Source organism: Hylaeus anthracinus, unplaced genomic scaffold (assembly GCF_026225885.1).
Source record: "Hylaeus anthracinus isolate JK02 unplaced genomic scaffold, UHH_iyHylAnth1.0_haploid 11994, whole genome shotgun sequence".
Taxonomy (NCBI): Eukaryota; Metazoa; Arthropoda; class Insecta; order Hymenoptera; family Colletidae; genus Hylaeus; species Hylaeus anthracinus.
In genome coordinates this window covers 612501-637372 of record NW_026534341.1, presented here as the reverse complement: position 1 = coordinate 637372, position 24872 = coordinate 612501, and the positions used below count along the sequence as shown (strand labels likewise).

Genomic DNA, 24872 nt, shown 5'->3' with positions numbered 1-24872 from the left:
ACGTAATGTTTCTGTTATAAACAAACAAATTCGTACCACATTTAATTGTTTTCATTTACATAGATCGATCAAACTTTCGACAACCGAATTATTTCCATTACAGAAGAAATTGTCATTTTTGTTTCTTGTACTAGTAGTTGTCATCGACAACGTCAGTTTGATTCATTTTAATTAGCACTTCCATGATTTAACATTTTTTATTGTACAAAATCTACCGTACCTAGTTCTATAATTTTCTACAAATTCCACACTTCAACACCAACAAATGACACAAAATATATGTAACACAAGTAACAAATTATTTTTAATTTATCTAAAAACACGCTGTACAATCTACAAAACATTAATCTATGTAGAACCTGAGTATTTGCGTTAGCAAGCTGAGATATGAGGGAACAAAATTAACGGCGTCTGTACTAAAAAACACAAACTGATACGATACTATTCCCTCGTGTGATAATAAAATTATTCATACATTTTATTAGAAGTTAACAAAGCGAACAGTTAAGCACAAATCGGTAAATGTATCTCTGCGCATCGTAAGATTACGCAACGATACTAAAAAATTATACAATCAAGAAGATAGTTATCTTTTGGAATTTTTAATTGCATTACAGGAATCACACCTTCTCTTTCCTTGGCTCTTTAACATAGGTATTTCAGGCACACCTTGTTCACTTAACTGTCGTTTCAGCAAACTTAATTCGTCAATGTTAAACGTATGCGTATAAATAAGAACGAAGCACATGCGAGAAACATTAAAACATAATTCGTATTTGCATCCCTTTCAAATTTGATTCATTTACATATATCTTTATGTCGATTGTTAAAAGCATGTGCTCCATTTTTTTATACCCATGCTTTCCATTTATACAAGTTATAAAATATGAACATTATTTAAACCTCGTCCTCGCTGGACTCACTGCTATACGCCAACTGCTCTTTCCACCATTCGCGAACTTCCAGTATAACGCTGGAAGGTTTCGGCGCGGTTGTCTTTGCATTGAAAGCTTCCCTCTGTTGTCTGCTCTGCTCGGAACTTTCTGTGAGATGTGGCAAATTATTTTTCGCCATCGCTTTAAACGGAAAGCTCATATTGGAGGAACGTACGAGGGAAAAGGTATATAATCGTTAACACGTTTAAAGAAACTTACGTGGTGGTCTATTGTTTCTTTTCTTAGGTGCTACATTCTTGTCTTTTTCAGACCTAATCGACGCAGGATCCGACAGAGTTGGAGTCAAATATTTCCTTCCAGATCCACTGCCTATACTATCAGATCTTGGGAGAGCTGGTGGTTTCTTAACTTTGTGCTTAGATCCGTCCGTGTCCTGCTCTCAAGGAACGCGTTAATGAAATATTATGGTAAAAGAAAATGGTAATTTTTCACTACGTTACCTTTGTTTCAGTTTCTTCTTCTTTGTCTGCTTCCTTTCTTTTCTCTTCCGTATGCTCTTGTTGTTGTATGGGTTGGTCAGTGTTCGCACGAAGACCAGCAACGAGACTATTTTGCTGCTTCTGTAATGCATAAATGATGTCTTAAGTTCGAGTCGAAGCGTCCACTTTGCTGAAACTTACCCCACTCGCTCGAATTTTTTTCAGACAACCCTCTAACCAATTTCTTATCGTTTGTTTAGCGACTTCTTCTTCGATGATGTACTCGAACTCCTCCCTTGCCAGTAGTTCCTCGAGTTGAAGAGCTTTCCGTATATCGACCGAGCGATACGACAACATACTGAAGGGAAAAAGGTACCATAAACAAAATTGTGATTTAAAAAATAACTATTTTACAAAGATGGTGATTTACTTAATAACATCGTGGAAAGTAACTTCTTCGCCATTGTTCAACTTCTCCAGCTCGTAACACATATGCTTGAAGAGCAGCCGATCCTTTTGTGGATCTGTCTCTAGTCGGCCTTTCAACAGCCGTAAGATAAACTTTACCTAAAGCAAACTAATATATCATTACTTCTAGTCTAATTTATAGCAACTTGTCAAACTCTTAACAATATCTTCAGACGTACCCGTTTCACCGGTATGACACCCTTTTGGTGATTGTCGACGACGTTCCAGGTGTTTTGGAAATTTCTAATGTCGGCGTACGACAATAACGCGTCTTCCTCGTTCGAATAAAATAGAGAAAAGTTCTCCATGATAATAGCTGCCGCAAAAGAATTAATTTTCGATACCATGAGAAAGATCTACGTTTGGCATTTCCGTTTTAAGATGTGCCGCTCGGTACTTACCCACCAGAAGATTTAAAACAATGTAAGTGATAATGACGTAAAAAGTACAAAAATAAATTAAGGAAGCATGAAAATTCCCGCAATCGGTCTCCCAATAATTAGCAGCCGGAGTGCAATACGGCGGTTGTATCATGCAATCGTGCATTATCTTATTCCAATCCTCTCCGGTGACGATACGAAAGAGCATAGCAACGCCAGTCACGGGCGATTCAAAATTGGCACGCCTAAATGACAAACGTCACTTTTATAATTATATTTACAGACAGAAACGCCTATGCTATGTGATTGTACAGTCATTAACGGTTTCCTTACGTTATTTCAAGGGTAAAGTAGCACATTACCTTCCTATACCTTCGCCATACTTTACTGTTCCAAAAATGATCGTGCCTGCTAGGGCGTAAAAGAAAACAAGGAGAAACATGCCAAATATAATAAAGAAACTTTTGCAAACGGACACTCCGACTGTCAACATCAACATTTTCAGAGTTGTATGTTTGCCAGTGATGGTGAAGAATCTAAGGATCACGACCATAAAGCCGATTAGGTACGACGAATCGTTCTGCAAGAAATTCACTCCTGTCATTACATCTGTTTGTCGTTGACATTACACAATTAATGAAACACTGAACTAATCACGAATTAATTATACCGACATACCTTCATTGTACAATGAATGACGATCCAAATAACACCCACAACTGTCACGAGCAAATCATATCTGTTTCTTCTGGACTGCCAATAGCCACGTGGTGTAAAAGCAATATTTTTCATGATCACTTCCACGAGGAAGATCAGTGTCAGAATCGTGGAAACCGTAGCGAGCGCTTCCGTGTGTTCTTCCTCGATTCTCCACTTAGGATAAATGAAAAAAACAAACAAATATGTCGTTAACGGAAAAACGTGTCGGTTTACTTTTACCACGGTCTAATGGTAGCCGGCAAGGAACAAATGATTCAAGGTAACAGTCATTGACATCCTGTGTTGTTTGTTGTACTTTTCTATCAGGATTCTGTTAATGTTTCTAACGGTATGTTTTGTTGTGTTGTGTGTTGTAGGTGTCGCTACAGGGAGAAAAGAAATGAAAATTATTCAACTCACAGAAACGCACAGAAGAGCACTGTTTATGAGTACCATAACCGCGATGAATCTTTTAAAATATATATTCTGAGTGATGTCATAGATAAAGGCTCGGAATTTCTTCCCATCTGGTCTGGGTGGCAAGTGCAACGGTTGAGCGATTTTCAGTCGCTTCTTTAAATCGCACCTACTCATACAACAACGTATACACACGTTTATATCTTCAATGTATTATTCCGAAAATTTAGTGAATTATTTAACGAAAGATTTACCATCGTCTTTGATCGACTGTGAGTAACGCGGTTCCTTTGTTTTCGGAGTAATTGGCGATTACGACACCAACGAACAAAGTCAAACCAATCATGCAACCCAAAAATATATAGATGTGGATATAGATAGCGTGGACCTAAAAAAGTATTGTATAGTATCATACGTCATCTTTATGATAGCACGGATGACTTACGGGCCCGAGTGCTTTGATAAGAACGTCTCTAACGTCTAGCCACCCTTTAAATGAGAGTACTTCGAAAAGCGCCATCAGTGCGTCACCGATATGGTCGAAGTTAAACCGCCTAGGATTGGCCCTAAAATATTTCAATGTACGCTCGTGAACGTCCTCTTTAATCAATTTAGACTTGATATCTTAGACTTAATATGCCTACCAAACGCGTGGTACCAATATAGACGGGTAGCTCTCATTTTGGCCCGGTCGTAGTTTCATTTTTGTTACGAATACTCGCCGCATGAATACACCAACGCAATTCTCCCGTTTCAAGATGGTCGGATCGTTGCACCGAGCCAATCTACCCCCGTAAAGCTGTACACCGTAACTCGCAAATATGAACATCAATAGGATCAACAGAGTAGACACCTAAAAAGCTTCTTATAACGAGTATTTGCTCGCGTACTTGAAAATTAGGGAGCATTAAAAGTGACTTTAAGCGAGAACTATTTACCAGTAAGATCTCTTTGAAGCCCCTACACAACTCGTAAACGACCTTTCTCATGTGCGGTACAAGAGTGAAGATCCTCAACGGTCTGACGCATCGTAGAATCATGAGAAGCTGCGCGCCAGAATTCGCTGGCACGCTCTTCGGCATCCAGCAAAGAAATACAAGACTGACCTTGAACGATCGTTAAATTAATAAGAAATATTTGAGATATCGGACGACAAAAATGATTCATTGGGTGTGAACGTACGACGTAGATAAAAACGTCCAGGACAGAGGCAACATCTTTGATGTAGGCCTTCGGCGTGAAAAACAATCCATCCGCCAAAATCTTAAGCGCTAGCTCGATACTCATGAAGATAACGAAACCGTACTCGGCGATTTGCAATGCCGGTACTTCCATCACACGATAACGAGGCGTTTCGAACATCATGGAGATGCAAGACATCGTCGTAGCAAGGATCATTACCCAATCAAGGTACGTGACCAAGCCAAGGAAGTTGCTAAAAAGCGTGTGTGATTATTGTAAAGTTTCGCTACGAATTTCAAGCAATGATCTACGAGCGTGTCGAGGCAGTCATTCAAAACGAAAGCACTTACTGTAGGCTTTTATACTGAACTTTTCTTTCTTTTCCAGTTAAAGGATCTTTCACGTTCGTGTCGTACCTCGCGTAAACGAGAGACTGACAAATTTTGCGAAATTTACTCTCACGCGGCACCGCGAACAGCGGAGTATCGAAAAATGGGTGATTTTCGCGCAAGTCCTCCTCGCGTTGATTTCTACGTAGGTGCAACGTGTGGTAAGCGTTCAATTTTAAAGATGTGTAAGATGTGTTAGAACTATAAGACAGTGCATAAATCCTTACTGTACCTTCGCATCTCCGCTTGCTGCCTTTTGGCTTGTAGCAATTTAATATCCAAATCATGTGGTCTACTGCGGGAAGAACTGACTCTGTTTATACCTCCGATATCACCGTTTTCCATCAGATGTTCGTACGTTTGCTTTAACTTGATCGATCCGCTGCGAACGCTTCTTCTGATCGACCTGTTACAGTTGTCATTCTCAAAAATATTGTTAAGTTCAAACACCTTGTTTAATATCGTAATACGTCTATAGCTCGTATTTGGGTATCGAATACATTACTGAATTATTGCGTTTACGATACAAAGTTCGCAAAACGAGTCTTACTTTTTCTGATCGATGCGCAGTTGCTTGGCACTGTTAACGGTACCTTGTGGCTTCAAAAGACCTTTTCCTGGTACTGGTATCATAGCAGAATCGCCTAATAGGAGCCTCTGATTATTGGAGTCGCTGAAGAATGATATTACTATATTTAAAACGTGTGTATGTACAATTGTTTAGAGAAAATGTTTGCGTGAGAAGAATGTTACCGTGATTATTTTTACACGAGATCTTAATCTTGACACGAGAGTTTATGAGTAATTTTAAAGATTATCGAATCCGATACTTACTTTATAATGTAACTAACAGCCGCTTTTTTAAGATTAGTGACAACGTTCCTTACTTTCGGTGGATTATTTAAAATCTTTACTGGCCGTTGTTTTCTGTATATCATTTTCGAATCAAACGTTTCGTTAATTTTTTTCGCCCCTTCGTTTTCCTCGTTTTCCATTTCGAATACAAATTGTCGCATGAAGCTTTCGCGCACCTAAATCGTGTAAATACGTATTGATCTATACGCGCTTGTGCTGTTTTATTTATGAAAAAATAAATTGTAATATATCGAATGGAATATACCTTCGGAAGACTGAAGTCTGACGGTACTTTGTGCAAGCATGTCATCTGAGGACTATCAGGGAACTTCTCAAAAATTCTCAATCTGAATGGTAGGGTTTCTTTTATCTCTGCGCTTTGCTCGCGGAACTTTAATTGTTTCAATTTTTTGATATCCTCGTCCAGTTCAAGATTATCCAAGATGACTGCAACGAACAGACTTAACACGATCTTGACAAGGGAGAGAAAACATTTCAGTTGGTATACAATTAAATTATTGGCAAACTGTATCCATGTATTATTACCAATGTGACGAATAGATGGTATAAAATGAAGTATACGGCAACGAAAGGGCCCATTGTCTCATGTGTTCTGAGCATTGTTTCATCCATTACGTCGACCCAAGCTTCTTGCGTCAGGATTTGAAACATAGACATGAACGCCTAAAAGATTTATTATCGGTTAACGGGACAAAAAGTATATTTAACTCTCGATATGTTACCTCCGGGAAGGTCTCAAATTTTGTAAAGTCACAGAGAAAACAGAAGAGCTGCATAGATATGCTAGACGATATCACGAGTAGACACATGGTAAAAATTATGAGGCTTCCCAATTTCTTTCCAGGTCCGAATATCTTATACACGAAGTCCTCCAACATCGGGGATGCTTTGATGAGTCTGACTACCCTGAGAACCTAATTCCAAAGTCATATCTTATCAATTCAAGACTAAAACGCTTCGATTTTACTAATTTTTGTTTGTTCTCTTTTTAACTGTTGTTATTTATTCTGTTTCAGAACTGAATGAAAATTGATATAGAAACCTGAAAATACGTGAATCCAGAAAGATAGAAGAACGGAATGATGTGTATGGTTGTACCAATTGCCAGCAGCAGCTCGAATTTGTGAATCGAATGCTTGTAATAACTGCGGAATCCGAGGCACCAAATTTTGAATAACGTTTCGAGGTCCAAGAATGTCGTGAACGCGATCTCGGCATAGTAATACTTGTCGTAATACGTGTGCCTTGGTTTTTCGTCGTGTTTGAAGCTCATCGTCGCGGTGGTGATGCCGTTCGCCAGAATCGCGCACATCACTACCATGCGAAAATGAGGAGACCTCAGGACGGCGTGACACACGGGAGAGGCCAGTCCTCCGTGTTTATTTTCATCTAGAGTTACCAATTTCCAACCGTTATCGTCACCCGTCAGTATCTGTAACATCAACGTACCAATGAATGCTTCTGTATCAAAATACTCGATGATACCTCGGTTGGGATCAACCATGGAAAACTCAAATACATTACGCGACTAACTTGTGACGCAGTGCTGTTGCTGATGTGTCCCCTCACGCCCCACATCTGCTGGAATTGTACTCGTATTTCGTTAAACGTCTCTGTGATAACTGCGATGAAGACATTCTTCACGAGCCAAGCTAAGAAAAATATCATTGTACTGAAGTAGAGAACTGGACGCCAAGCGGGTAGACTGTCTATCGCACGGTACATGATGAAAACCCATCCTTCTTGCGACGCGGCTTGATAAACAGTGAAAATACTCGTAGCTGAAAAGAAATCATAGTTATTTCTACAGTTTATTTCGTTATCGATCACCAAATATAGGTAGCGTTATGTACTTCAACGCTTGGTATTACCAAACTCGTCGAAACCGTTGAAACCCATGATGTACTTGGATAACTCGAGCTTCATACAGGTCATCCCCTCTGGACATTGGTATCCAGATTCAGGATCAGTCGAACAGAAAGTATCAGGAATCGCTAAACTGTTTATAGTAATGCGTTTTGGATCGGTGGTGTTAAGAACACAATGGTTTTTCAATTCACCGAAGAACTGGACGCCTAGAAGACCGTAGAGAGACATGAAGAAAAGAAAGAAGAGGGTCACGTTGTATATTTGTTGGCTCGAGCGTCTGAAAGCACGAATACACGGTGTAGAAAACGTTGAACTGAAAGTTTGGACATGAAAATCGTTTACTTACTTGAAAATTAGATTAATCCTAGCTTTGGGCATGGAGAACTTAAGGAAGACTCTTAGGAAGCGTATCATAATTAAGGGTCGTGGTGCTCGTAGTATCGAAACGTAACTAAATTTTAAAACGAAGCCCAACATTTCGAACATTTGTAAAATTACGGATAACCAGAGGAAGACCACCATACTCCCATCGAATTGGCACCAATGATCTTTCAAGTAAGATTTGTCCCTCTGTAATAAATTCTTCGCTTAGTCTTACTTTTTCAAGAGTATCTCGCGTAAATTGTACGAAGTCTGGTTACCTTCAGTATACCTCTGATATGCATCTTGGCAATCATTTCAGCGGTAAATAAGAACGTGACGACTAAATCGCAAATGAAGGTAACATACTGAAGAGGCGGAATTTTTTCAAAAGTCTTTGGAGTATTCAAGCAGACTGAAGTTAATGATACCAGGGCGCAGAACCTCATCAACCTCCTAACCCACAGCTGAAACGATCAGGTAATTGTTATTTAGAATTAAATGCTATCATTCGCTAATCGTTTGTTCGGTGAATATGAAATTTTCAAACTTCGTTAAATTAAATTACCTTATTCACCCACTCTATGTCAGCGCTCTCATTGAGGGACTCCTCTGGCCCGTAATCGGCCAAGACGGGTTCCCCCTTGAGGCTCTGCTTGCGCCCCAGCATCATAATAGGTATTATGTTCGCAATGGTGAGGCCTGTAATTATAAATATTTACGTATCTGTATATTTATATATTCTACTTGACGTACTATACACAGCGTTTGATTATAGAAAAGATTACATCTTAAAACATGTAAATAAAACCACGTATATAAATTTAGCGGTAAATAGCATTAGAACTGCTTCGAGTGTCATGCCTGTAAAAATAATTTAGTCGAGCACATTGACCCACCTTTTGTTTAACAGTTGGACGACGACAAAGATTGCCTTTACGGCAATTCATATAGACTACATCTCAGTATAAAACAACGATAGAACTTAACGTTTAATAAACATCTTAGCAGTAACAACAAGCTGGTGGCATGGCGGTGAACATTTTTTGATCGAGTTCCGAGCTTTCCAGCGATAGCGAAAGCTGAATGAGCATGAGCAGTGGTTGCTTTGTCACGAACAAATCAATATTTGAAATCTCCAACGGACGCGCGCTCTTTAATGCTTTTTCAAACGCGTTATTACTTATTATTGATTGTCAGGGTCCTACTATAATAAATTACAAAATATGTGAATATATAAGTTAATAATTTTATTCCAAACAAATTTTACACGGTACATAGCAAAATGCATTATAGCTACAATATATATTTAACAAAATATATCTTAATATTCGAGTGGGATATGTCGTAATGTTAATTTGTTTTTCGGACAAATTTTAGTAAGATGAGCGTACTACAACTACTTGACAGCTTACAGTCAATACGTCTTACTTATTAAATGTAATACTATTATTAGTAATATCGTTGTTAGAGTTAGACGTCTTTTACAACTTTATCTGCTGAAGCAATCATTTTTGTAAATTCCGAATTTGGGTTGGACATGAGTACAGAAGGTGCGTCAAATTCGATTATTTGGCCATTTTTCATAACGATAACGCGATCGCACGAAACAACGGTCTTTAAACGATGAGCTATAGTTAATACAGTGCAATGTGAAAATTCATTTTGTATCGTGTTTTGCACAGCGACTTCAGTTTCAGGATCAACGGCAGCTGTTGCCTCGTCTAATATCATTACCTGAAATTTGATAAGATCGTTAAATGAAATGATCAATTAGTATAATAAATATCAATCGAGATAAATACTTTGGTATTGCGTAGAAGTGCTCTTGTTAAACAAAGCAACTGCCTTTCTCCGACGCTCATGTTGTTTCCTCCAACTTCGACAAACGCATCCAATTGTCCTGACATGAGTATTACTTTCTCTTTCAATCGAGTCTTTTCTAGGGCATTCCAAAGATCCAAGTCGCTGTGTTTATTAAACGGATCTAAATTTGATCTGCAATACACAGAATTACGAATATCAATTTTAGAGTCGCATCTTTAATTCTTTGGATGCGCTTACCTTATACTTCCGCTAAACAAAACAGGATCTTGCGGAATTATGGACAGTTTACTTCTGAGTAACTCTAAGCTTATTTTGGCTATATCCACGCCATCAATTTTGATCTTTCCCGCACAAGCCTCAACTAATCGAAACAAAGCAACGATGAGAGAACTTTTCCCAGCTCCTGTCCTTCCCACAATACCTAAAATTAATTCCGTTGTATGTAAAGTAATCGTTAACAATTACAAACGTATATCTCAAGTCACACTTACCTATATGCTCGCCAGCTTTAATGGTAAACGAAATATTATTTAATATAAGTGGAAGCTCTTTTCTATATCTCAGCTGAACTTCGTGAAATTCTAGTTTTCCATGAGTGGGCCACTCGTTCGGAGGGTTTTCAGCATCTTTGCCAAGAGTTTCTTCATTTCGTAAAGTCTGAAGGTATATATCATTTAACTCGAGCATTTTATAATTGAAGGTGGTCGAATAAGCGATAATTTGATCGATTTGACATTGTAAACTTCTGATACGTGAAAATATTATTTGTTTGAACACTTGAAATCTCTGTTAGTTAATTCCCTTTGTTAATGTTTGCCTACCCGCAAGTAATAGCATATTCTTTCAACGCTTATAAAACGTGTTTCCGTTTCTGCCATTAATCTTACAGTGTACTGAAAGACACCTGTCATTTGCATGGAGTATGCCATTGCCAAACCAGCGAGTGCTGGTGATATTTGATCTCTGATCGCTATCACAAGAAATGCAGTAATAGAAGCGGAAGCGATTGCCAAACTGTCAAGTCTCACAGCGGACCACCTCATGGCTGATTGACACAGGTAGAGACACAAATTGTTTAAGTCAAACAACTCCTCGAATCTGAAATTTGATAACTCGTTATTTTTATCTTCGTCCTTAACGAATGGTATCTTAAATAACATACTTGTTCGTAAATGCTTTTTCTTTCTGGAATGCATGAATTGTATTTAAACCGTGCACGGTGGTGGTCACGAAACTTAAAACTGGCGATCTAGATGCGCTCTCCATTCGCTTAAGATCCCTCATTGCTACTCTAAAATATATTAACTTCGGCTACATTTTGAAGCACAAAATATTAACATCCTGGAAATCTATTAGTCTTACCTGAAGACTTTGCTAGTGTAAAAAAATATGCCAGCAAGAATAATTAATGGTATAGAAAACCAAGGCAGTATCGAGCATATAAAAATAATAGCAAAGCTACAAGTAAAGATATTCTGTACCATATTTTCGACGGATATCGGTATGTAACTATCAACTGTAGTAGGAAGAAAAATAGATTAGTATACGAAATTGTTTTTACACTTATCTGATAGACTGTACCTTCGTCTATGTCTCGACTGAAAATATTTTGTATTCTTCCACTGGGAGTAGTTTCGAAGAAAGTTAACGAAGATTCGATCATCTTCTTAAAGACTTTATTGTGCAGCGTGGTGGATGCATTTATGGTAGTGAACGTAATAACCAAACCACGCAACAAACTTGTGAACAATATAGCGCCGATGCAAGCACCATAGATGTTTTGATAGTACGCAAAATCTGGGTTATCATTCAAATTGTTTGAAACTATAGTTTCATTGGTCACGGGGTTGGTAACATTCTTAAAAACAAAGGACAAGCGTATAGTAGAAAAGTATACAGCAAAAAATATATTATAAAATGAAAGATATTTACTCCACCACCAGCTTTGATCCATGTAGCTAGCCACCAAGAACTAAACGCAGAGCTTCCAACATTCAAGAAGAGTGTAAAAAATACTACAATAGCCACTATATAACCACCTGCGGCTTTTATATACATGTGATAAGTATGCAGTTTCACGGTACCAGTTTCTATTTTTTCTTGTGTAGTTAGAGCTGATCCTAAAACGATACGTTCAGATTTAATATTTGTAAACCTCAAAGTAGAATGAATCTACGACACGTACCCTCTCTCTTTATTCTCATCGATGCCTCGCCATTCTCGGGATTGTCTGCAAAATTACATCCTACGATTTGTACTTTCAAATCACTTCCAGAATTGCTATTCTTTATTTGAGCAACCGTAGACATCCTAACAAGTAAACTCAAGTTAGAATAACACATCAAACCATACGATTATAAAATTTTTATTGTGCAACACGCACTCTTTTGTATCACCGTGCTTTTCGAGCAATGCGCTATTCACCATTGTAACGTATTCTTTCTTCAACTGTATAAGTTCATCGTGCGTACCTTGTTCTACGATTTTACCATTCTTCATTAAATAGATTTGATCGCAATGTTTCAAAAACTATAAAAGATAAAAGTAACTATCGTTAGTATGACCACGGTATACGGTGATTATTGGCCATGTTAGCATATTTGAAACATACTTGGACTTGATGTGTTACAAACAGGACACATTTATCCTTAAGCGCGCCAAGAATTAAGTTCTTAAAAATGTAAGATCCCACGTGTGCGTCAACCGCGCTTAACGGATCGTCCAAGAAATAAATATCTCTTAAAGAAGAGAAAACAGTCGTAAATGTTTCTTAAAAATGGGATTATTTATTATTGTTCGGCTAAGAAAGAAGTTATCACCTATTGGCATAAAGAGCTCTGGCAAGAGCAACCCTTTGCTTCTGTCCTCCCGAAAGATTTACACCTCTTTCACCAATTTCAGTTTCGTCTCCACCCGGTAGCATGTTTATGTCTTCTTTTAAATTGCAGACTGTCAGTGCCTGATAGTATCGTTTAGCATCGAACTGGTTTCCAAATAATATGTTTTCTTTAAGAGTTGCATTAACGATCCATGCTTGCTGACTAACATAAGCGCATGAACCTTCTCTCAAAACATGTCCACGGGTGAGCCTCAATTGCCCTAAGGCAGCAAGTAACAAACTAGACTTTCCGCTTCCTACGTGACCACAGATTCCTATCAGTGCACCCTTTGCTGCTCCAAACTTAATATCAGCAAGTACTTTCACGTATTGGGTTTCGTTAGATATCTCATTCAGTTTCTCCAATTCGACTTTGTTCTTCACGTTAGACAAGATTTTTCTAGAACAGTGTGGTTAACGATATTTAACCGAGTATTAGAAAATAATAGTAGAATTTGGTATCAGAGAAACTCACTTATTTTCGATGTTTTTTGACTCATTAGCACATATGGTAAGATTTTCGTAAACAAATGTACCATTAGTAATGGCTATGGCTTGTGATTTCACTATTGGTTTCGATAAATAGCATGTGAATTCTTCTAAAAGCAATACACTCTGCACAAATATCAATAACTATTAGCCGTGGACATAGAAGCTAAGTGGTATGAAAATAATATATCATTCAAATCAATGCACTTCTCGTAAAATAGTTTCAAACATAGTCTTTTCTAAACATGCAATCGCTTAATATTTGACACGTTGAATCCTAACAGGTGTAGCAGTAATTTCTAATAACTTATTAAGCGTATAATTTATTTACACGTGTATTATTCAATTATATACATCAACGTATCAAATTTGTTCCAAAACAGCAACTGAAAAGTGTGTTAGTACAGCATGCCGGCAAAGTAAACGAAGCTTTATGTACAGCAATTATACATACATAACAGATACATGCATTAACATAATTGCACCAATTTCGAAGGAACACAAATCAAAATAGTGTCTTGTTGCGTTTAAATACATTTCCTGAAGATATGCTGAACATAGAATGAACTAATTTACAAAGCGTTACGCATCATCCTAATGTACAATGAAAGCAAATTTAAGCTTTACAACCCAAGTCGACGACTCAACATACATAGAACTTCACAAGAATCGTGTAACTAATGCAAATATTATGTGCAAGTTCGCGTTATGTACAATTATTCCATATTTTTATTATTACGGTTAGTAGATATTAACAAAAATAGGCAAAAATAAACACCTGCAATCTGTTGAATACTATTTTTGATTCTGCAATATTAACTAACGCCACTTGTAAAAACATGAAAGAAGAACGAAATTGAGAATTGAGCAATGATACGAGAGGAAACACCTGGAAAAGTAACAACATCATGATTTAAAATAGCGATATTAGTAATAATATTTTAGTGAATTATTCCCAAATGTCTTTTTAGCTCTTACACCGTTTTTTTATTATTATTATTATTTTTTTTAAAGGGAGGAGTAAGAGAAAAAGCAATTATTTTATAATTAATTACACGACATGCAGTACTTTCCCCTTTACACCGGCGGCTGTACTTGAAGCTCTTACCATTGCATCAAACCGACACTTAAAATCAGGTACATATTATTAATAAACTAATTCCCATGTGAGTTGCATCTGTTTTCGCCATGACTCGACAATAATTCACGAAAAAGAAAAAAGATTTAATTCCCGCTACACAAGAACTTGTTTGCTTAATAATAGGTACAAAATTCCACCTTGTAAGTCCGAGTCGTAAATCAAATCATAACATGAACAAAACGAAAAGAAACCTTGAAATTAAATTAAAATTGAAATGTAAATTTCAAGAGACCTTGAATCTGCTAAGGGCAATACGAGCGTCGATAAAATATCGTGTAGAGTCCTTAATCGAGACGAGTGCCATTCTCAGCATATTTCCAAAAAATGTTGTAAGTGGGAAAGCCTGCAATATATATTCTATTAAATCTAACATTTGTCGCAAATAATTTTAACCGTTTGAGGTCCCTCATACGAATTTTTCAAGTAATCAAACAGTTAAAAATCTACAGAGATAAGTGTTCTTGGCGATTTAAATATTATCTGTGCATGTTCTACGTTTCTATTAACCAGTGCGTAATTCCCTTAAAATTACTTATTCTAATATTCCTCCAGAAGAAATTTAAATAACTAGCTATATCGAATTGTTCGCATAGTATAATTTTGGACCTTGAATATTAGACTGTAACAATGACAACAATTTATCAGTTGTTAGAAATAAAGTATGTACCTGAGCGGCAGTTAAGTTACCACCAGAAGATAAATGGGCTAAAAATGTAACAATTGCTGATATCACAGGTACAGCTGGCGTTAAAGAAATAGCGAAACTTTGAAAATATACAGTCTTGTGCAACCAGTGCTCTTCCTTCTTTCGTATAGCTGAAAGACGGTAATTGCAAATTACAGGATTGCAAAAGTCGACGATACCTTATGTCGAAAGTCACGTAAAAATGTTAATCATACCAAGAAGTTTATTACTAAAATATTTCTCCCATGAACACATCTTAATTAATTTGATACATTCTAAGATTTCGTTCATCAATTTCACCCGTACATCTGTAATGACAACCGTCTTGGAACGAAAACGTCCGACTATACGAGAAATAAGATACTGTCGAAATAAATATAAATTTGTAATATTATAATCGCAAAATATTAAAAGAAAAATGGCTTGATAAGATTTGTATGTTAGGAATGCATTGCTCACCTGACACGGATAAAATATAAGAAAAATGAACGTGCCAAAAAGGGCTAACGGACTAAATAACCATAATATGTAGACTACACCACAGGTAATAATTATTGGACCGCTAATTATCATAGGTCCATAAATGATTACGTCGAAAAGCCTCTGGCTATCGTTAGTAAATAAATTAGTTAACTGAAATCACAAAAGAATGACGGATACTAATCTATGATAACAGTACTTTTTAATATTTATATACCGAATATTTATATATTACGGAACCCTACCTCTCCTGTACTTTTATTTCCAAGATTATTTAATCTCATAAGTTTTTTGTACAAAAGAGTAGTACAAGCAGACTTTAATCTTAGCGCTGTTCTAATATTTGTGTTCCAAGTCCAAGTGAAAAATACCATCCTGAGGAAATCGCAACACGTCAACAACAGTGCCCATTTTATGCCCACCCACGAATCCTCTTCAGGCGATTGAACGTGTTCCAATACCTTCCTCATCAATATCATCTAAAGGAAGAACGTGATCGACATGACTTGCAGAAAACGGTATTGAGTTTTATACACAAAAATAAAGAATCTAACGATTTACATAAAAAAAACAGATGTCATACAGGACTTATAAATCCGCAAATTGTTGAACAGATTAGTAAGAACCAAGCAATGCATATCCTCGTTCGCACGAATCGCCAGGCAACAATCGAGAATGATGCCGAATGTGGTCCACGTTCATTTAATTCTTCTTGCCAAAGTACCTCTAATCTAATCATGAAATTGGTAATTCGAATTGCAATTTATCGTCAATTGCGCTAACGTAAAATACTTACCTTTGTGCATTGTACTTGCAAGTCTCGTAAGATGAAATACGCGGTATGTCTTGTATACTTATACCCGTTTCATATGCTTTCCATATGTACGGTGTTATCCAGGTATAAAAAACGTACGAAAATAAGCCAGCACTGTCCGCTGGCATACTGTCTTTGTCCCTACAGTGAAAAAACTGAATGAAATAACATTTTTACCATGGTACATAGTTTTAACTTAAACTATTCGACATACTCTTTCTCGCGACGGATCGGTATAAGATTTTTTAGAGCTGGATTGTATCGGCTCATGTCAGGTCTGCGAATATACTCCACAGCTATTTTTGGTGTGCGTGAATTTACATTAGGAAGCAGAAAATGCTGTCTTTCGTTGGTATCATCATATCTGGAAGAGGGACATGTTATTCAAATTCAACGAATACAATCTATTATATTGTACCTTTCGCTGTTGATGCACTGGATTTCATTTTCCTCGTTTGTAGCACTGCTATCATCAGTCTTCCCTTCCATGACTATGTTCTGACTCTGAAGATCAACAATAATATACAAAATACATTAGATAAATTCTTTAACTCGCTTAATTGTTCCTTAAACTACCAGATTAAATGGTGATAGTTTAAAGGCAGATTCATATTCAAATAGAAGTGTACTTGGTTAATTACACAGAGTTTTAAAAATGTTAAATGATTGAGATAAAACTGGTGTAACACACCCACAGTTCTAATGTTCGTTTCACCTACATAATTACCTTTATTGCTGTCAACGTTTAAACCAGGAGGACAAATATAAACTCGGATAATTCACGACGTTTCGCGAGCATAACGTGCAGTGTACTCAACACCCACAATGAACATTACTCGCGTTGTAGCACTGATAAAGAATCTAATCTTTTCTAATCAACAATAGATAGAATGAGGTAAGTCCGCGTTAATCTGCCCTCTGTGAATTGATAATTCGCAAATGCATGTTGTAAATTAACTAGCTTTTGTTAACAACTTGGAGGTATTTTGAGACGAGCGTCCTCGGTCTTTATTTCGAAAAATGCATCTAATGGAGACAATTGAATATGCAAAAACATGGAAATTATATTCATCGAAACCCATAGGTGTGAATGTTACGCGTCGTGATGAAAATTAATTTTTGCTGGCATAGAATTAATTGTAATATCATCGACGATAAATTTACTTACATTTTGCATTGATAAATATCGATACTGCGAATATTGTCGTACAGCATCTGATCTTGCTGTAAACTTTGATTACATTTCTTGTGATGCAAACGACCTCCAAGATCACTCTCTTGGAATGTTATTGTATGTTATGCATCGAGCCATTTGCCTACACACTCGTACATGAACGAATTTGAATGTTGTTAATGTAATTTTACAAAGGAGATTGTGTTTCAATCAGATTCAATAAGTTTCAATTGGTTACAATATCTGTTATTGACTACATTCTACGTTCTTTGACGTTGGAGCGAGTGAAAGGGTTAAACGATATTTGCATACAATGTGCTGAATGTAATTGGTAGAGGAATATGCCATGTAAATTTAGTCGATTTTTGTAATTTAGTTTTATATAAATGTTTAGGGTCCATTTCAGACCGGTACAGGTGGCTACAGGCTTCTAAAACAAATCAGCTGACATGTCTGGTTTTGACATAGACATATGATAAAAAAAAGAGACCTTGTTTTGTTTTGCTTGGTCCTTGCTTTGATTCAAGGGGGACGTATAGAAACATACAATCTGAAGTTGATAACTTTTTTCTAAGTAAAAGTACAGTCAAGATGCAAAGGTCAACTTTCTTTTTTCAAATAGAACGATATGTTTGTTTTACTTAATTTTTCATAGAGTATTTTGAGGAACGTACAATGATCTTTGGTTAGGGGTTATTCGAGGTCATCAAAGGCTGATTATACCGAAAAATAATTCAAATTACAACTATTTTTATTAACAAGAATTAAATAGATAATTCTTATTTTGAACACTTTACACACAGAATAGTTTAATCAAGGGAGAGGAAGAGTAATAGGCGCTATTTAATTATGAAGATAATATTTATTATTATATTTTATAAAACACAAGTCACATCAAACATACACCATTCCTATTAATTTCATATACAAGTTAATTTATAAGGATACACTGTATCTTTCGCAGATAGGTTCCTCTTTCGTACAAAATATAAGGTCCTAAACAAATACAAGCATTCCCACATTGTTTACATTCATTTTCACAATGAAAGATAAAGGAGTATTTTATCTTCTGTTCACTTATACACAGTGAAGTATTACATGTATCTTTTAAAGTTGATACTCTTTAAAGAGATAGAGCTAAGAACGTTACAAGAAAAATTGACTCGTTCAAAAGCGGATATATGTATCGTTCGTAAATGCCAAGAGTGGAATAACATACAACAGGACTTTAATACATATTGAATCAATTTCTGTAACGTATTCTTTATCGTAGATCTTATTCTAAGTTTTCGCATATTTTTTTTTCAAACGAATCGTATTCGAATAAGATTAACGTAAACTATGTAAATATAACTGTGAATTATTATTCAGATAAATATGTTACAGTATGAAGTGATTGTTGACGATTGTTTGCACTCGCTATAAACTACAGACCGAACGAATGAAAACGCATTATTCCTAGATCTGCTAATAACTTGAGGAAGCTGTTGCTACATAATTTATAAGTATGCTTACTTTATCGTTGGAATTTGGAACACTTTTTGTGAGGTTTTAATGAAATAGCAGATGTACAATGCATCGAAGCGGTATGTATAAAAAATAAAAGAAGAGGTCAAAAATTGAATAATTTTTATAAGACTTTTATACGGTAAAGCTGAATTATTCTAATAAATTTTAAAAATATAAATTGTCTTTTACGTAGTTGTTTACACTACTGAAATGTATGTCATTCCAATGCGTTAGAAAATTATTCGTAATTTCATATGAACATTCAAAGTTTTTGCAAGAATAAAATGGAAACAAAAACAAAATGAAATACGATAATCGCGACGATTCCAGTTTTCTCTTTTGGAACGAATGAATTAATCAAACCTTTAACGATAACACTTCAAGCATTATCAGAACTGAAACATAAATTATATGTTCTGTTTAATTATATATGCGCTTAATAAATCGTAGCGTAGAAGTGGTATCAACCAATTTCTAATTAGATACAAAATAAAAATGAAACTTCATTGCAACTATATAAGTCATTGTGATAAAAATTTGATTCACGAAACACTTTATCGTCGATAGCGTAAGAAACGCGACATCCGGCCTCAAAAACTATTATAATTATTTCCCCCTAGCTGAGTGCTGAAACCTCTGTTTGGAGAGTATCCTGGCCTGAAGTTATTACCTAGACCTAGCAGTATAAAAGATCTTAGTATTTATAACAAATAAAAGGTTTAAACGATAAGAAAATGTTTTAAAAAAAGCATACCTCCGCAGAAATTTCCAATACCACCCAATGACATTCCACCGCTTGAACCACCGCCGCCACCACCACCGCCACCAGTTGAATTAAGGAATAATTCGATATACCTATGGGACATGTGACTCTTATCCTGCAACAGATTATCCCAACAATAAAGACAGGTCGAAGGATAAGAATTGAAGTAACGATTTAGACAAACGAACCTTAGACATGGCTTTAACAGCCTCCTCGTGGGTAGCAAATTCTACGTCTGCTTCTCCAGAAGGACGACCACCATTCTCGAGAATGATTCGAACATTCACCGGTTCGATAGGTCTAAAGAACTAGAGAAAAAGAATAACTGTGATAACGATAATTTCATTAATAATTATATATTAGTTTCTTTGAGGGCTTACGTCAGCGATATCTTGTTCCGTAGCTTTGAATGGCAATCCGCGCATGTGAATACTATGAATGCCGGAATTGCCACCCCACGTATCACCGCTGCCTCTGAAGTTTCCACCCTTCATATCCATGCCACCACGCATACCCATGCTGCCTCCACGCGAATCGAAGTTGTTACCACTTCCCCAGGGACCACCGTCAAAATCTATGCACGCGTTAGATAGAAGTCAATACGATAAGATATTCTGCCTCCTTAACATCCTCGGTGTTAGACATACCGATGAAAATACTTGGGAAGCTACAATTTTGTTCTTATACAATTGAATTTAACGCCTGATGTTCAGAATTTTGTATACGAGTGACATAGCGATCAACGCGTTGAAAACATGGATTTATAAACAGTTATTACCTCTGTTTCTAGAACCTCTACCGTTATTACTGAAACGGTTCATCCCGCCGAAACGAGCACCCCGATCATAGGGAGCTGGTCTTTGATTAAAGCCACCCATTGGCCCACCTCTCATTTTTGGCCCGATACTACCGTGTACTTCGGACAAACTGCTTCGGAAGATTTCGATGTACCTGTCAAGATCGTTAATGAATCGTTATTATTTAGTTATCGATATTACTGCCGTTTATAATCGGCTGCCTTCGACTTGGAAAGTTCGATGGAAAAGTATAAATGTGCACAAGTTCAGACTTTTACAAACGAAGAGAGATATACAAGTGGGAACCACGAATCCGAAATGAAATTTCTGCGCATTAGCAGGAATAATTTGATTACATCGTAAAAAAAGAAATGATTCGAAGAAAAATCCATATTGAAGAGTTTGTAACAGATTAACTGTTCATACTACACCTCCACGAATTTATTAAACCTCTGTAGATACCCTCCCTCGGTGACATTGCATTCTGAAGTACTTATGTCACCCTAGCTTGCGAGACGCTGATGATCCTCAGGTATATGACAATTACAATTGCACTTTATGCGTTTCAATAGAAAGAAAAGGAAGAACACGTCGATATCGAGAAGCGATACGACTAAAAGAAATGACATGAAATTGAAAAATTTAATCATCTCTCTGTGAAAGCTAGAATATGTTGGAGTTAGTACTACCATTTTGTACTACCATAATAATAAATATAAATATTATATGTTTCTAGTAAATTTACTGGAACTGTGCAAAGCCTTCGAACTTGAATTAATTCCTATCTCTTGCATAAAACGTACAATTGTGCAATTGTCAAACAGTTGTGCCAAATTAGATCGATGATTACTACCTCTGTAGCGCCCACCCATCCTGGGTTAGCCCTAACCCACCTCCCATGGGATTTGGTGACGATGTAAGGGGGTACCTCCCGCCCGGCACCCACCCACAGGTTTCAGTTGGGCCAACAGTACTTTCGCTTACGTACGACTAACTTTCTCATATCTGTTCGGAGGGAAGCAGTTTCTTTACGCTACTCAACTCGCGTTAATGCTGCTCAAACGTTATCAAACTATTTATTCTAATGAATCCAATCATCAAGTTAAACGAACATTTAGCGATGTAATTCATAGAATATAAATTTCAAGAACAACATTCATCACAACGTTCGTTAAAAAAGGTAATAAAGAAACTGCATCTGTTTAAATAACTTGTTCCCGCTATTTTACTAACAAAATTCATATACCTACATGTACTACGATCATAAAATGATATTGAAAAGTCATAAGTATACCCAAACCCAGCTAGCGTCAGTGCCCCACCTGTGTCCTATCTTTTCCTTGTGTTTCTGCAGAGCGCGCTCCGCAACATCTTTGTTAACAAATTGAACGTAAGCCTCCCCAGTACTGCGGCCCGTGTAGTCTGTCGGTAGTGAAATCCCGTTCGGCAATATCTCCAACCCTGACCCACACATAATCAAACATCGACATTGTAACGTAACACCCATTATTAATTAAAGTATCGTCAGTTTATTAAAACCCTTACAAAGAAGCAAGATTTCAATATCCTTTGCACATTACGTGCAAAACGTCTCGCTCCAATAATGTATTTTCTTTTAAACAAATTCAACAAAAGTTTTACTATCGCCGAAGTTAAGAATTAAGTTCTGCCTTTCGAAAACGCAAAGGTGAATATTGAAAATAAAATATAAGGCACATGTAAATCATAATGAAGAAAGTCATTCAGTCATTCAGTCCTAAAAGCATAGGAACTTTTAAGCCTCCAATCTTAAATCTTAACTCAGGCTGTTCGATAATTACGAAACACAAGGGCGGTGCTTAAAATGGATATAACATTGCTTCTCTAATTCGAAAATATTACGCGTTCGTAAAAATTATAATTGAGTTATCGTGCGCGTTGCACCTTATCTTTCAGAAGATTGTATTAATAACGTGATTTTAGGTACTATGCCATCGCAAGCATTCGGCCCCTGTGATTCAAGATTACTCTTTTAATTAATGAAAATCATACAAGAGGGATATAACTTGATCAAAAGAATAAGGATACGTTGGTTCTAACAGGGTTAAAGTGAATTTCTAATAATGTATTATAGTAAAAATAGCTAGTAATACAAACTCATGTATGTTGTATAAAATACCTGAGAAGAATTGTGCTATTTCTTCTTTGGAACATCCGAACGGCAGGCCACGCAATCTCACACAACCATCGTCCATAGCATTTTCTAAGTTTAAACCACTTCTCTTGACTACCCACTCCATTTCACCCCTTTTTGCTTTAAAGACTGAAAAATGAATCGTCGTTAACGAATAATTTTGCTTTCTTTAATTAATTATCTTTTAACTTACCTTCTATGTAACGATGACCCATGTGATCTCTATCCCTCTTGCAAGCCTTCTGGATATCCTCGGGTGTGTCCATTTCTACGTAAGCCTCTCCGCTAGGGCGGCCTTCTCGCGACATAGTCATGTGAACTCCATTTTTCCCATTCAAAATATTACAGTCCCCGAAGAATTTCATAATTTCGTCAACTGTGGTGGACCATGGAAGTCCACGTAATTTGACAACAAAGCCGTCGTCGTCATGATCTCCGCTATCCTTCGACATGACTCTAATCTAAAAGAAACTGTATTACAAATAATGCAAATATACTCTAATCGGTTTCTTTAAATCATAAAATACCAGGAAATTAGCACTATTCAGTGACTATTATTTATTATCTATTCGATTTCTTTAAACCTTGCTCCACTGCAAATGGACATAGATAACTTTGTTTGTTAAAATATGTTTAAAAAAAACAGCTGCTCGAAAATCTGAAGGTCATAGACAGACAGTAATTTCAGATAAAAAGAAATACGATACGAATATCTTTCGATTTATTGTTATTAAAGGTCTATGATTTACATTTGCGAAGAATGTGAAAGTTCGAATACAATAGAACGAAAATTCGGAGTAAAAAAAATGCCCCATTATAGGAGAATCTATAATATCGCTGATATATTATTAGAAACTTTCTGCTAGTAAAATTTTCATATTCTTTGAAACGCAGATATTTCGCAGATACTTACAAGTTCTCAGTACTACACCAGGAATTAGAAAAAATTACAAAATTAATTGTAATTGACAGTAAACGCTCACTCGAGACCACGCTCTACAAGACTACCAGCAAAATGGCGTTGCTTGAACGTTATTTAAGGCTGACTCGCAATACCAACGCGATGGTACAAATCTCAATGAAAATTTTGTTTCGTGATATCGTTATTTATATTTTAAATCAAATACTTCACGATGAATAAATAATAGTTTTCTAATGTCATTTTTTAGTAAACATTGCTTTTATTCGTAATCTACTATTCGAATAGAATTTTCCCCACCTCTGTATCCTTTCGTGTTAACAAACGTTCCTAAACCTATTGGAATCCTAATCTACGACTATACCTTCTCCTAATGTATTGATTGTTTTGAATACAATCAAATATTTGTATAAACATTTACGATTCGAAGGCAAAAAGGGTTTACAGGACCAATAATCATGAAATCAAAATTATATCGTATATATCATCAACGAAAATTGCTGTATTATGACTTCTTTTTTGTAAATAAAGTAAAACACAATGGATCTATAGCCCAATTTTTTGTTCAACCCTGTATTTAGATTTCTCTTTTAATTTAAACAAATTTTATCGTCGACATTATGTCAATATTGAATATCCAGGATCGATATTCTTTCAATTGAACAGCTGCATGTACACTGCGTTCGCCAATATAATGCTTCTGCCATCGACTCACATTCGAATGGGATTGAATTCAGTGCCATCAGCCAATGATGCATCGCATGAAAATTGTCACAATTAGTGTACTACTCGATTAAAATTATTATTGAATGTGAAACATTGCGTGTTCAGGTAATAGCTACAAAAAATCAGGATCATCTCTGCTTCGCAGTCGCTCGAGAGTTTGAGAAAATCTTTGGTAGCTTGGTGGATCCAAATGTTAAATGATTCATATACAACTACTACATCTAATCGATGATAATTGTTGTCATTTTATTATTAAAAAGTACTGTACCTGCAGCGTAAGAATACTGTAGCTGTAACTACTGCTATAATAATTTAATAAAAAAAAGTACATGAATTGTTATTTGTTTGTCGATATGTAAAATTCAAATTTTTGAATTATTCGTGAGGAAAATGGATAGTGTTGCTGCCTAGCGTTGAAAGGCTAAACTAATTTCAGAGTTTGGTCAGCGCCTCTATCGGGAAAACGCTCAAGTTTGTCCTCG

At 36.4% G+C, this 24872-nt stretch overlaps 3 protein-coding genes across 12 annotated transcripts; all 3 read right to left on the bottom strand.

Moving 5' to 3' along the window:
* Positions 1–278: 278 nt before the first annotated feature.
* LOC128889092 (sodium leak channel NALCN) lies at positions 279–9113 on the bottom strand. 5 transcript variants are annotated; one of them, XM_054146428.1, is made up of 29 exons: positions 8915–9113; positions 8584–8717; positions 8297–8482; positions 8002–8225; positions 7658–7932; positions 7320–7567; positions 6829–7218; positions 6509–6700; positions 6312–6449; positions 6031–6237; positions 5745–5941; positions 5461–5583; positions 5143–5316; positions 4872–5051; positions 4522–4774; positions 4278–4445; positions 3984–4192; positions 3785–3905; positions 3594–3727; positions 3343–3508; positions 2902–3096; positions 2586–2803; positions 2245–2468; positions 2023–2159; positions 1806–1942; positions 1577–1733; positions 1397–1516; positions 1155–1329; positions 279–1076 (listed from the first exon to the last, which is right to left on the bottom strand). In XM_054146428.1, the coding sequence occupies exons 2-29, from the start codon at positions 8686–8688 to the stop codon at positions 898–900; spliced, it is 5232 nt and encodes a 1743-aa protein (XP_054002403.1). In that variant the 5' UTR covers positions 8689–8717; positions 8915–9113; the 3' UTR covers positions 279–897. The 5 variants fall into 5 exon arrangements, with proteins under 5 accessions (XP_054002403.1, XP_054002404.1, XP_054002405.1 ...); XM_054146429.1 differs by having other exon boundaries at positions 279–1043; XM_054146430.1 differs by lacking the exon at positions 4872–5051.
* Positions 9114–9250: 137 nt separating this feature from the next.
* On the bottom strand, positions 9251–17944 carry LOC128889095 (ATP-binding cassette sub-family C member 5-like). Of its 5 annotated transcripts, none has more exons than XM_054146439.1 (25): positions 17498–17944; positions 16748–16833; positions 16544–16693; positions 16312–16470; positions 16099–16246; positions 15761–15994; positions 15495–15668; positions 15251–15398; positions 15018–15166; positions 14583–14693; positions 13988–14098; positions 13196–13335; positions 12662–13120; positions 12454–12580; positions 12226–12371; positions 12028–12152; positions 11775–11962; positions 11424–11700; positions 11205–11358; positions 11005–11133; positions 10664–10940; positions 10334–10499; positions 10080–10263; positions 9821–10013; positions 9251–9752 (listed from the first exon to the last, which is right to left on the bottom strand). In XM_054146439.1, exons 1-25 carry the CDS (start codon positions 17504–17506, stop codon positions 9489–9491), a joined length of 4308 nt encoding a protein of 1435 aa, XP_054002414.1. In that variant the 5' UTR covers positions 17507–17944; the 3' UTR covers positions 9251–9488. The 5 variants fall into 5 exon arrangements, with proteins under 5 accessions (XP_054002414.1, XP_054002416.1, XP_054002417.1 ...); XM_054146441.1 differs by lacking the exon at positions 17498–17944 and adding an exon at positions 17057–17191; XM_054146442.1 differs by lacking the exon at positions 13988–14098 and having other exon boundaries at positions 17498–17943.
* A 401-nt stretch (positions 17945–18345) lies between these two features.
* LOC128889112 (heterogeneous nuclear ribonucleoprotein H) lies at positions 18346–23820 on the bottom strand. 2 transcript variants are annotated; one of them, XM_054146488.1, is made up of 9 exons: positions 23659–23820; positions 22939–23206; positions 22731–22874; positions 21895–22033; positions 20554–20726; positions 20156–20349; positions 19964–20083; positions 19767–19890; positions 18346–19688 (listed from the first exon to the last, which is right to left on the bottom strand). In XM_054146488.1, exons 2-9 carry the CDS (start codon positions 23195–23197, stop codon positions 19603–19605), a joined length of 1239 nt encoding a protein of 412 aa, XP_054002463.1. In that variant the 5' UTR covers positions 23198–23206; positions 23659–23820; the 3' UTR covers positions 18346–19602. The 2 variants fall into 2 exon arrangements, with proteins under 2 accessions (XP_054002463.1, XP_054002464.1); XM_054146489.1 differs by having other exon boundaries at positions 22939–23216; positions 23659–23797.
* Between the last annotated feature and the right edge of the window lie 1052 nt (positions 23821–24872).